The 13,926-nt window shown below is 37.7% G+C and overlaps 1 protein-coding gene across 1 annotated transcript; it reads left to right on the top strand.

Moving 5' to 3' along the window:
* Nucleotides 1-1,978: 1,978 nt before the first annotated feature.
* LOC145785748 (uncharacterized) lies at nt 1,979-4,535 on the top strand. Its single transcript, XM_082597456.1, has 5 exons — nt 1,979-2,142; nt 2,417-2,739; nt 3,344-3,478; nt 3,574-3,854; nt 3,971-4,535. Exons 1-5 carry the CDS (start codon nt 1,979-1,981, stop codon nt 4,472-4,474), a joined length of 1,407 nt encoding a protein of 468 aa, XP_082453582.1. The 3' UTR covers nt 4,475-4,535.
* The last annotated feature ends 9,391 nt before the right edge of the window (nt 4,536-13,926 follow it).

Raw genomic sequence — 13,926 nt, forward strand, 5'->3', positions numbered from 1 at the left:
GGGAGTAAATGTAAAGCTTTGTAGTGGTTCTTTGCTTAGATTGGCTGGCTACTAAAATGGTGTGCTAGGCTAGGGGTTCAGCAGAAGCAATATATGCAAGTTAGGATATAAACTTTCCTGCTAACTAGTCAAAAATTTTAAAAACTTGAGTTTAGGCTATTTATAACTATATAGAAACATCTATTTTTGTAATCTGACAATTCAAATAGACTTTCCCCCTTGTCTTTTATGCGGCATTAAATGCCATTAACTTTTTGTATGGTACCGTAGCCTACTACTACAACAATCCTATGCCTGCCCTGCATGTACTAATCGTAGGCTACTCTGCAAAGTTGATGGCAGGTTGCATCAGTACATGCTCACACTATGGGGTTATTAGGCTTACCAGTACCAACATTGTTGCTGATTCTCACCAGCTACGGTACGTTGATAATCAAGTGGCTAGGCAAGTTTCACTGAAGGTGCTGACCTGATCACAAGTTTGATTCATGGCAGTAGGTATCACTTGTTTTTATGAATGAGCAGACAGGAAAGGCCAGTTCAGCTTCTGGAGTAGGCCTGGTTAAACTAGACTTCAAGAATTTTGTGTGGCAGTCACCAGTAAAGTGAAACTGTCACTTTACTAAAATTACCGGTAGCCAGTAAAAATATTTCATGACAGCCTACCTTAAAAATATTTACACTGCTTGTACCATTATCGATCCATGTATATTGCTTTCAGCTAAATTGCAGTGTTAAGTTTCTATCTGTATTTAATGTAAACTGAAAGATGGTGTATAAATGTTGTGTACCAGGTTGTAAAACTGGTTATAAAACGAATGACAGTAAAGAGAAAATTGCTTTATATAGGTTTCCTAAAGAACATGAGCTAAAACAAAAATGGATAAAAGTAATTCCGAGGAAAGATTGGATTGTCACAGAGTCATCCAGAGTATGTTCCCTGCATTTTCATGAGAATGACTTTGTAACGGATTCTTGTGATACAAGAATTGATCGAATGGAAGTACGGGGTTCAAGTACATTGCAAAGAAAGCGATTAAAATCTGTTGCAGTTCCTCGTGTTTTTTTGGCTTTACCCCAGTATCTGACAAAGGCAAGTTCTGTGCCTCACAAAACTGCATCATCTGCATCTGCCAGGTTGAAAAAAGAAAATTCTGTCATTGAACAACAAAATCAAAATCTGTTCCAACAAGAGGTGATCAAAAATTTTGCTTCATTTAAGACAAATATTCAGAATGAAGTATTACCAAGTGGTTATGTCGTTATTTTCAAAGAATCAAATATCCAGTTTCATTATATTGCCATTTCTGAAGACTTCACATTTGCACCCAAACTTCTATCCTCTGTTGTTGTTACTGATGCTTTGGAAGTTCAAGCATATGTGTGTTCTGCAGTCCTGCCTCGCATAGTTTATAAACATCTCTTCGCTTCTCAATGTTTAACAACCATTTCTGAGCTTACAAATTTACTGGCATTATGTAAATCACTATGCAGCAAGTCATTTGATAGTATAAGTCATACTCAGTTGTTGGAGTTAGCTGCATCATGTCTAGAGCAATGTGCATCCATAGATTTGACCATTTGCAATGAAAACACATGTGTGCCTTTATTAAAATTTATTGTAGAACAAATATCTTTACTCCAAGTACCAAAAAATGCTCGTCGCTATTCCACCAATACTACCACTACTGCATTTTTATGGCAACTGACCAGTTCATCCCTTTATAAAAAACTACGAAATTTTTTTGTATTGCCTTGTCGAAGCCGTCTTCGTCAGCTTTCTACTGGAATGACTGTTGACTTTGCAAAACTGGATTTGGAATATTTAAGATTACGAACATCTGAATTATCTCAACGGGAACGAATTGTCGTTTTAATGATGGACGAAGTGTATACTGCTCAGCGTGTTGAATATACTAGTGGCTCTTTCATTGGTTTAACTGAAGAAGGTCAGCCTGCAAAAACTGTATTGACATTTATGGTCCAATCAATAAGTAGAAAGTACAAAGATGTTGTTTGTCTCATTCCTGTAGAAAAACTTGACACTAATTTGTTGAAGAGTTGGTTTGAACGTGTGATGCTTGCACTCAATGATATCTTTTTTGTAGTTGCTGTATCTGCAGACAATCATGTCTGTAACAGGTAAGATAACATTTTTCTAATTACATCATAGTACCGGTAGTTTGTTTGGGTACTTACTGCGTAAGCTGTTCATATATATAATTGTTTAAATAAAATATTTTATTATGCTTTCATTCTCATATGCTCGATAGTCTCTTAGATCTCAATGAAATAAAAACTCAAACTTTTGCCTGTTGCATTTGCAACTTTTTATAAACATTGTTTAAAAACAAAGTGACATCTATTGCTGTATATACCATTTTCACCACTTTAAGCTGTACTTTTTATTTTATAGGAAATTGTTTGTTGATCTGTGTGGTGGAAAGCTTTCGCACAGCATAGAGCATCCATTGAGAAAAGAGGAAAAACAGTTTTTATTTTTTGATTTTACTCATAACCTGAAGAATATTTACAACAATTTTGCAAAAAGGAAAAGGATGCATCTCCCTTGTACTGGCCATGAGCACCTGCTTGGTCAGTCATGTATTGCAGAATTTCATCATTTGTCTCGCCTGTATGCTATGGAAGAAGACAAGGCATTAAAGGTTGCTCACAAACTGAAGAAATCCTCATTAAATCCAAGCAGCATTTCACGGACATCTCCACTACATGCTCTCAGTAGGTGTTTGGTTAGTGTTCTTATAAATGCATTATTGTACAAATGTACAACTTGGTAGAAAATGCATTCAATGTAACTTCTTCAAAAACTTGAAGAACATGTAATCAAGTGCAAATTGTATTGGTAATTTTAAACGTTGATTGGTTAAAATATTTTTTCTTTTTTCCAAATGTAGTTCTTGCAATTTCTATCCGTCTCAAAATTCCATGGTCACACCTCCCATCTTCAGTTATTAAATGTCCAAGATAGGAAAAAGATTTTACTTTTTGTATAATTTCATTGTCAATTATAATTTGGAGTACTGGAGTGTCTGATGATTTTGAGATTATTATTGATTTGGTCTTTTTAGCGTTAATTTTCATATTAAATTCTTTACCAATTGGCAATTGAGTTAACATTGTCCACTATTTCTTGAAGATCTTCTTGTGATTCAGCCAACAGAACAGTATCATCAGCATAGCGTAAATTTGTTATGTTCAAGCTATAGCTATATAGCTGGTAATAAATTTTATGTATTTATGTGCAAGGTGTGTGTTTGTGTTCATGCCAATGCTTTACTAGTATTTTTGTGTGACTATTGACTAGTTATTTTTTGGCATGCAGGTGTTTTCAATGAATCAACTGTTCGTGGCTTGGATCATTACAGCACAGCTTGTTCAGCATTTTCAGAAACTGCTCGATATATCAATTTTGTCACCAACATTTGGAAAGTAATGTCTGTTAAAACTTGTTTTAAAGGTATGTACAGTCTATGGAGGTCAAAGAAACAAGCACTATAGTGCAGATAAGCTGAGCCTATGTATAACCCTATAAAATTTTGGTACTTTGTTTAGGAGAGAAGAAAAGAGATCCTATGTTCATTCCATTAAGCATCAGCCATGAGACAAATCATGTTGGGTTGCTTTTTTTGAAAGAAGCAACAAAAATTTTTGAAGAATGGCGTGTTTGTGGAACGGCTGGGCTTTCCAACGAGACATTCACAGCTTGCATTCAGTCCATGGGAGCAGTAGTTGAACTTGCCACCTACCTTCAAACCAATCATGGTTTTGATTATCTGCTTTCAGGCAAGGTTATGTCGGATCCTATTGAAGGCCGCTTTGGCTGGTATAGGCAGGTCAGTTTATATTATTCTGTACTAGTATTATTAGAGATCACTGTATGGTTTGCTAAGGATTCGCTGGTGTTGCTTTTAGTGCGTTACATATATTGAGTTTCATTTTTTGTATACAGGTCAATGGCGGCAATTTCTTTATTTCCGTCAAGCAGCTGCTTTTGGCTGAAAAGAAAATACGTTGCTTAAGTTTGCTACAGCAGCAAACTCTGTTGGCAGCCTCAAGAATTTCTGACATTTTTTCTAATGATGACGATGGTAGTGAAGTTAATGAAGAGCAGGTTTGGCTTGCAGACTTTTTTCTTGGTATTGTATTAGAGGATATTTCAGAATCGGATGCTGCTATTGCCTACTATGTCAGCGGATACATTGCACGCAGTATTGTACGCCGCACGAAGTGCTGTGCTTGCAAGGAGTTGCTAATAAAAGGAGATGATGAGCCTGATTTGAAGAGCTCCATCCCAAATGAGCATAAGCATCTGTTTGAAATGGCTAACCGAGGAGGTTTATGTGAACCGTCTGAATTTTGCTTTGGGACAACTGTACTGGCTGCTCAGTGTTATCAGGCCATCATTAATGATCCTTCTATGATGAGAAAGTTTTTATCTTTAAACAGTCATTAGAACATTATCTTTAAACAGTAAACAGTCATCAGCGTGCCTTTGTTGATGCAATCAAAAAGATGCTTTGCTCATCAAAGATTCTTGTTAGTTTACTAAATACAAAATGTTCTACTGGGTGTAGTGTCTGTGTATTTACATAATCTGTATTGGAAACCCGTAACGTGCTAGTATATAAATGACTCGTGTCTCGCTGTTTGGATTCTTTGTTCCGCCACGCAAATACAAGTGCTATGTTAAATCTGAACTATCAAGTTGTGTAAAGCAGGTTAGGCAGACACAACAATTCTGGCGACGAGGATAGTAGGATAATACTCAGAAAAGAATGGAGATACCTACGTTTGATTTACAACCTTTTGACTGTGAAAGTCCTGGAGCAAGCACGCGATGGACCAGATGGAAACGAGCTTTTGAGTTGTATGCTGAAGGAAAGAATGTCACGAATGCTTCTAGAAAGCGAGCTCTGCTGCTGCATTGTGCTGGAATGGCAGTGCAGGACATTTTCTTTACCTTTGAAGGGGAATTGAACAGCTATGAAGCTGCTGTTCAAGCACTAACTAATTATTTTACGCCGTTAAACAATGTCCCGTTTGAACGCCATGTATTTAGATCTCTATTTCAAAAAGAGGAAGAAAGTGTAGAACAATTTATAACTCGATTAAAACAAAAAGCAGAAACGTGCAGTTTTGAAGACATGGATGATCAAATTCGTGATCAAGTCGTGGAAAAATGTAGATCGGATGCGTTACGACGGCGACTCTTAGAAAAAGGAAGTGACTTGAATCTAAAAACGTTAAGAGAATTGGCCTTGGCATTCGAAGTGTCAGAAATTCAATCAAGATCATACAGTCAGGAAGTCAACAAAATCTCGACGTTTAAATCAGTTAAGAAAAGCTATCAATCTCGATTCCGATGTTACCGATGCGGAAGGGAAGGTCACAAAAGCAGCGACAGGAATTGTCCAGCGCAAGGAAAAGAATGCAGAAAATGCAATAAAATGGGTCATTTTGCAAGCTGCTGCAGAACAAAAACTGTTGGAACCAGCCACGTGGAAAAGAACCCGACGAATGGAAGCAACAGGACGAACCGAAAAAATAACATCAGACAAGTAAAACGAAATGCTGATGGTGAGTTGGACTATATCTTTAATGTATGTAGTTACAATACTGGAAAAGTTTCGGTAAATGTTGGTGGAATCAATATTTCAATGATTATCGACTCGGGAGCTACATGTAATGTAATTGATCGTGCACTGTGGGAAGATTTAAAAAAACAGCGCATTAAGTGCAAAAGCCATCTTTCTGACAAAACAATCTACGCTTATGGAAGTGATGCACCTTTGAAAATAGCAGGAATTTTCACTGCAGACGTTGAAACAACAAAAAAAGCACTGAAAAATGTCGAATTTGTAGTGATCGAAGGAAAAGGGCAACCGCTGCTAGGATTGAAAACAGCCACAGAGTTACAAATAATTAAATTTGATTGTGAACTAAATGCTGTAACTAAAAGTCCTTCGTTTTTGAATAAATATCAGTCATGTTTCGATGGTGTGGGAAAATTAAAAGACTTTCAATTAACAATACCTGTTGATAAAAATGTAAAGCCTGTGTGTCAACCTGTAAGACGAATACCATTTAACCTTCGGGACAAGTTAGCAGAAAAATTAAAACAGTTGGAAGACCTTGACATCATCGAAAAAGTTGAAGAACCGTCAACTTGGGTTTCACCTGCAATGATCGTGCCCAAGCAAAATGGAGACATTCGTTTGTGTGTCGATATGCGCCAAGCTAACAAAGCTGTCAGAAGAGAACGTCACCCGATGCCTACCATTGAAGAAGTGCTGCATGACATGAACCAAAGCAAGGTATTCACTAAACTAGATGTCAAATGGGCGTATCACCAAATTGAATTACAACCTAGTTCTAGAAATATTACTACATTTGTGACGCATGAAGGATTATATCGATACAAGAGACTGATGTTTGGAGTTAGTTGTGCTCCGGAGATGTACCAACGAGTAATGCAACAAACGCTACAAGGTTGTACAGGAGTCAAGAATATTCTTGATGACATTATCGTGTACGGGTCGACTCAAGAGGAGCATGACCGAAGACTCGAGAAGGTACTTGAAAGAATTCGAGATAGTGGGTTCACGCTGAACAAAGAAAAGTGCGAATTCAACAAAGACAAACTTGTATTTATGGGACATGTGCTGTCGTCTAAAGGAATTGACCCGGAAGAGGCAAAAGTTGAAGCTGTTAAGGAAGCAAGAGCACCAGAAAACGCCGCTGAAGTAAGAAGTTTTTTAGGACTGGTGAATTATAATGCTAGATTTATACCTGATTTAGCCACGGTGTCGGAACCGCTTCGTATGTTAACTCGTAAAAGTGTTGATTTTCATTGGGGTAAAGCTCAACAGCAATCTTTTGAAAAGCTAAAATCTTTATTGTGCAATTGTGTAACTTTGGGTTATTATGACAAACATGCTAAAACTCAAGTAATTGCTGATGCTAGTCCTTATGGTTTAGCTGGAGTGCTGGTGCAAAACCAAAATGGGAAAAATTATGTTATTAGTTATGCTAGCCGTACTTTAACCGAAATTGAACGTAAATATTCGCAAACTGAAAAAGAAGCTTTAGCTATTGTGTGGGCATGCGAAAGATTTCACGTTTATTTGTATGGGAGCAGTTTTGATTTATTAACAGATCATAAACCGTTAAAATTCATTTTCACTTCCCGCTCCAAGCCGAATGCTAGAATGGAACGCTGGATTTTAAGATTAATGCCTTATCAGTATGAAGTGAAGTATATCCCAGGGAGGCAAAACATTGCCGATTGCTTATCTCGCTTATTTTCTTCAAAAGCGCTGTGCAAACACGTTGATGACACGCATGAGTATGTGAAATTTGTAGCAAAAGAAGCGACGCCTATTGCCATGAGCACACGTGACATCGAGCGTGCAACAAACGCTGATTTTGAGTTGCGCAATGTCATGGATTGCATTCTTTCGAACGACTGGTGTGAACTTGAATGTAAATCTTATCTAACAGTTCGAAGTGAATTAGCTGTCATTGGCCGTCTTCTATTACGAGGTACACGTATTGTGATTCCAAAAACATTGAGACAACATGTTCTTACGTTAGCTCACGAGGGCCATCCTGGTATCGTTGTCATGAAGAGACGTCTTCGTACTAAAGTATGGTGGCCTGGCATAGACAAAGATGCCGATCGTTTTTGTAAAAATTGTTTTGGGTGTCAACTTGTTTCAAAACCTGTATCTCCTGAACCCATGAAACGTACCGAATTGCCGGAAGGACCCTGGCAAGATCTTGCTATTGATTTAATGGGACCTCTGCCTTCTGGTGATTATGTTTTTGTTGTGATCGATTATTTTAGTCGTTACTTTGAAATTGATGTTATGAAAACAGTTACTAGTGAAAAAGTGATTGGAAGATTAAAGAAAATGTTTGCAACGCATGGTTTACCTTGTTCAATAACTTCTGATAATGGTCCGCAATTTATTAGCAACGAATTTCATTCATTTTTGAGCGAATGTGGAATATTGCATCGTAGAGTGACTCCATTGTGGCCTCAAGCCAACGGAGAAGTTGAAATTCAAAATCGCTCATTGCTTAAACGCATTAAAATTGCACAAGCTGAAGGAAAAAACTGGAAAAATGAATTGTATTCGTATTTACTTATGTATCGCTCTACACCACACTCAACGACTGGAGTTAGTCCAGCCGAATTGTTGTTCAAACGAAAATTGCGTACTAAGTTACCATGCATTGATCGTTCTTATGACCATGATTCTAAATCTGTTCGTGACAGAGATTCAGAAATGAAGGAAAAGGGAAAGTTATATGCTGATCTTAGACGTGGTGCAGTTCAAGCTGATATTAAACCTGGTGACACTGTACTATTGAAACAACATGGCCGTGATAAACTTTCTACTACCTTTCGTAAAGATCCGTTTATTGTCACAGAGAAGCATGGTAATTGTGTGATTGTTGAAAATGATGACGCAAAGTATAAAAGAAACGTAACCCATGTTAAGAAATTTCATGATTCAAACAATGACCTAACCACTGATGTGTCTTCGAGACATAATGTCTCGACTGAGGCTTTCTCTGATTCAACTGATGTAATACCTGAACAAAATGTTTCGCCTGATAACCTTACTGGCGCTGTTATTCTAACCAGGCCGCACCGCAACATCAAACCACCGCAACGGTTTAAAGACTTTGTTATGTAATTTACTGTGTTGTGTTTAGCCAGAACTGTTATGTTTAATTCTTGATCTGTTGACTACATTTCGAAATAGTGTTTGATTCTGAAAAGGAAAGAGATGTAGTGTCTGTGTATTTACATAATCTGTATTGGAAACCCGTAACGTGCTAGTATATAAATGACTCGTGTCTCGCTGTTTGGATTCTTTGTTCCGCCACGCAAATACAAGTGCTATGTTAAATCTGAACTATCAAGTTGTGTAAAGCAGGTTAGGCAGACACAACACTGGGCATTGTAATTTTGACTTAATTGTGCAATGTGCTTTTAATTGTTTTTCAAAAAATCAGCTTAAACGTTTTAACAGTCAACCAACTGTTGATACACCACAACCTAAACTGCTTCGAAAAATCAGAAAACTAACATCAAAAGCTTCTAGTAGCAGCTAATTTTAAGTTGTAGGAAATATGCTTACATATCTTCACATGTCATTTGTATTGAACTTGTATTTTTCATTTTTTTCACACTATATGTATTATGCGTATGATTGTCACCAGACTTCTATCCAGTATTATTTGTGCATAATGTTATAATTCATTGCGATTAAAGGTGGGAAGTACTTTTCCGATACCGCTACTGGTACCAACAATACATTTTGAGCCATGTATGGAGTACTGAAGTACTTTTCAAAGCTGATTTCAGTCGATGCCGGTACTTTTTCGGCTCTTGCTTAGCTAGCATTATATCCACATTAGCGAGAATGCTTTCAGGTGTTTGGCTCATGAAAGTTGGAATTTACGCAATATTATCACACCTTTCAGGCTCCTCGGTTATCAGTAGTCTGCAGACGAGCTAGTCACTGTCAACGCTTATTTTGGCACTAATGTCTGTGTGTGCTTGGTTATTATACGTCTTTACTGTATTCGCTATTCCAACCACGCCACTGCTCTATTGTGTTTTAGGGTAGTATTTTTATGCTTTATTTTGTGTAACTAAAAGAAAACTATCTGTTTTATTGCTTCATATCTACTGCACACGTTTTAATTTGAATTTATGACTCCTGTTACGATGCATACCCATTTTGTTTTCTCTTATTGCTTACCGTATTCATAATTAACGTTTGTGGTAGAGCTTTCTTTAGCCTGATGGCTACATGCCGACGCAAGTTGAATATTCCATAAATATACGGTTAGTTACATGGTACACTTTTGTACTTGTACATAGATGACTGAGTGCAGTGGCGTTGCCAAAGGGGGTTTAGGGGGTTACAACCCCCCCTTTGGCACGCGTGTGACGTCACAAGAGCGAGTTTTGCCAATACCAAACATTCAAATATCTCAGCCAGGAATTAACAAGGAAAAAACATAGAGACTTAGCTTTATTACCGAAAAATGCCCAAGAAAACATGATCTTATCCTTTTGCTATGCCACTGGACAGCACCATTTTACAGGAATATTTATACCAACATTTTTGTTGAAAATGCTCTCAGAACGCACCAAATTCAAAGTAATTTTTCAAATTTTTCTGGCCCCGCCGCTGGGTGTCGCCTTTCGCGAAGACAACGTCGGGCTTCGCCCGCCGGCCGTCAACCCCCCCCCCCCCTTTCAAAATTCCTGGCTACGCCACTGACTGAGTGCCTCCTGATTGCATCGTATCTTCACAATGTGGTGATTTTGACGTCGGCCCGCTCCTGTCATAGATATTTTCTAGTTAGCAATCCCGTAGTTGTAGATATCCCTGCTCACAAGCAGCACTCTCTGCCAAGCCCCAACGCAACATGTCTGCACCATAGCGTCCAACACCAGTGAGCAAACGGTTACGCCTTGATGAGGCAAGTCTAAAGAGGCCATGTCCCAGCTGGTTTTCGGACGGGGATCTGAATACTTGGCGAAGTGGGGACGTGCTGCTTGACCATTGTTCACACCACGCCGCGTGGCACCACTGTTTGCTAGGGCTTCCTCCAGAGGCTGCCAGAAGGTCTTGTGCAGCGCGTGCAAATGGCTTTCTTGATTTTAACCGCTGCTTTATAGGGGAGCTAAAAATTTGTGATATTGATAAAAGTGAAAATATTTGACAACATTGAAACTATAACCTACTCTACGGCTTAAAACTCACTCAACACTATTCAGACACAGTGAGTTGTGCTTTTTTGCTAACGTAAAATAAATTCTCGCCCAGCAAGAATTCAGTTTGTGTAGTTTTGCGTCACAGTTCACCGTCCTCTTTTAACATTAAGATTAACTGCGTAGTGCGTAGCCTACAAGTTCCTGATTGGTGTTTAGTCGAAAGCTGATAAAACATAGCCTACTAAAGCTGCAGAGACCTTCATTCAAGTAACTATACGAAGAATGCGACGATAGAAAGCGACAGATACTCTTTGTTGGAGCTTGCGATGCCTGCCGTTTTGTCAAAGTCGTGGTGAAAGCAGATATCAGACTTCTCAGCAACGTGTAAACAAGTGTAAACAAATTGTGTGGGACTTGAGATACCAAATAGCTTGAAATAGCGAGCACTTGACGATTGGAATGTTGCAATACATATAAACTTTACATTGTAGCCTGCTGAAGTGCGTTGTTGAGTGGTTTTGATCATGTTCGTTGATATTATCAACATTCTTCAAATACAATAAGCCGAATACTGTTATGCAAAACGTTGTATAAATGTGCAAAAATATAACTTTTTACCTAATCAGCTTATCTAATCATTATCTTATCTAATCATAACGTATTTACCTAATCAAGTTCGTACGTTTCTTAACTTCACATAAATTTCGTAATTTGACCAAGCAAATACTTTTAAAATTGCGGCTGAAATCACCTATGGAGAATGGAGATTAATGTAAAATGTCCAAAAACGTCCAGAGCAAGCAAAAGAGTTTGTTAACCAGATCCAAGAGCGGATCCAACAAGTAGCCTAAAGGGGGCGGAAGGGGGTGATTTGGACAAAACACGATTATGTGTAGGTCGACATTCATCTAAATTTGCACATCTTTTTCTATGTTTTTGGAGGGCAATTGCCCCAATTATCACCGCCTGGATCCGCCTCTAACCAGATAATTGAGCCAGAGGCTAACATACAAGCATTTTGGTTCAACCAACGGAACAAGAAGATTTGTTGGAAGGATTATTGAATTTGGAAATCTTTATCCTTGAATTAAGAAATGTATTTAGAAAGGTAGACTAAATCCAGTAACTAAATCTTAGCAGTTTTGCATAGGGTACTTGTCAAGTTTTCAAATAGGCTACTTAGTCTATTTGTTCGCATTTCAACTTCAAATTGACCTACATTGCATCTATATTCGGTTTACGGTTATCTAATTGTCTTGGGACGTTTAAGCGTCAAAGTTTAGAGATATAGTATATGAGGGTTGGGAAAGCCATTTCTCAATAATGAGCAAATCAATGTGCAACGTACTTTCGTTTGAATTACTGAGGCAGCCCCAGTGGACCTAGTGTGTTTTATTGTATTTATTTCATATGGTCAGGATGGTTATCGTTCTGCACTTTCTTCCGGTGTCTAATAGGCTACTGAATGTAGCCTACAAGGCTTCATGCTCATTATTTCTTTCATAGCACAACTTCTGCTTGAAAATGCATCGATAGCACTGTTTGAAATAAAAAAAATTTGCAAACAAAATGTTCGTTCATTTGTGGTTATCCGTGAAAAATTTGCCTACTGAACGACCACGGCGTTTGTTCCGCTCTATTGGTTTTCTTAGGCATTGTGAAACTGATGTTTTTTGTTCGATTTCTCAAAACAAGGAGGGCGGTGGTGCAATTTTCATCGTTTACGTTTTAACTAATGGGGTGTTTGCCACGCGTATTTTAAGCTACAGATTGGTTTTAATACCAATACCAACTGGTAGATTAGTGGAACATAAGTTGAAGAGGAAAATATTTATTAATAGCTTAAGTGTCTCGGGTGTCTCCGACGGGACTTTTGCTTGTTTTTGACGTTCCAACTAGGCCTACTTCAAATCATCACGATTATACTTATGTGAGGTACATAATTTGTATTTGTAGGCTACATAAAAAGACGTAAACGATCGTTGTAAAGAGACTTTTGACTAACCTGAACTGTGAAAGTGACACTTTTTATTGTCAGACATGTCGATTAACACCGGGGACAAAGAAACAAAGAAGGCAAGCACATATATAATTGTAAATCACTTTTAATTTTCTATGTTGCCAAACTTCCAGATGCGACTGATAGTAGGTATGTTGTAATGTAGATCGATTTGTATCAGAGCTCCAGTCTAGATATTCATAACATTTACAAAGTTGGTTTGTTTATTTTTCAGAAATTTAATTTTGATTGATTGAGGGAAATCTTTTGCGTCTTGTTGAGCAATATATAAATTTTCTTTTTCAGTTTTGCAACTAATGGTTACTTAGACTGAGTTTCTTAGCTATCTTGAGACTACATTTTCGTTTTAGGCAATACTTCATTGTTTTAGGTCTTGTCATTTGATGCTGTAGCAATCAACTCAACCCAAATTCCCCGTATGATAGTTGACTGTATTTTTATATCATAATGAAACGCTATTTGTCTTTTTCGCTCAAATTTTGAGCGACAATTTACTGAAATTTTTGGACAGCTGAAATTTTTGGACAATTTTTGATTCAAAGTAACCCAAATATTTTTGTTTCATATTTCTTTGTTTGAAAGGGGGTTACGATCTGCCCCCTCCTCCTACAAACAACACCTGTACCGAGATATATGAGCCAATGTACATTGTCAATATCAGGTAAGCATATAACACTCTCTTGCCAGCCATCGCACTGGTTGCCATTACATAAATTCAACTTAGTTTTGCATTGTGTCAACGTAAACTTAAGTATCAAACTTGGTTCAAAGTACATCAATAGAAAATTCTACAATTCGTTTGCCACAAGATCGTTTCTTTTTGAATAGCACAATGCCACGGCTGGTTGGCCAAGTTTTCGTGGGATCAAAGATGGCTACTTTCATGCCACAGATATAGTGCAATGTTTCACTCACGGCTGAATAAGTGATGATTTGTTATAAGTTTTTAAAGTTAAGGACGTCGATAATAATTTGAGTGATCACCAGAGAAATCACGGTTTACACAAAGGTATTGACACTTTAATATTTACATCTACACCGAGCAAATATTTGCATTTGTCAAGGGTATTGCAAATCAACTTTCAAAAGGTTGTTAAAAAGCTGAATCCAATTATTGTTACGATTAAAGAGGAAGTTGACA

The sequence above is a fragment of the Aplidium turbinatum genome, chromosome 16, assembly GCF_918807975.1.
Source record: "Aplidium turbinatum chromosome 16, kaAplTurb1.1, whole genome shotgun sequence".
Lineage (NCBI taxonomy): Eukaryota > Metazoa > Chordata > Ascidiacea > Aplousobranchia > Polyclinidae > Aplidium > Aplidium turbinatum.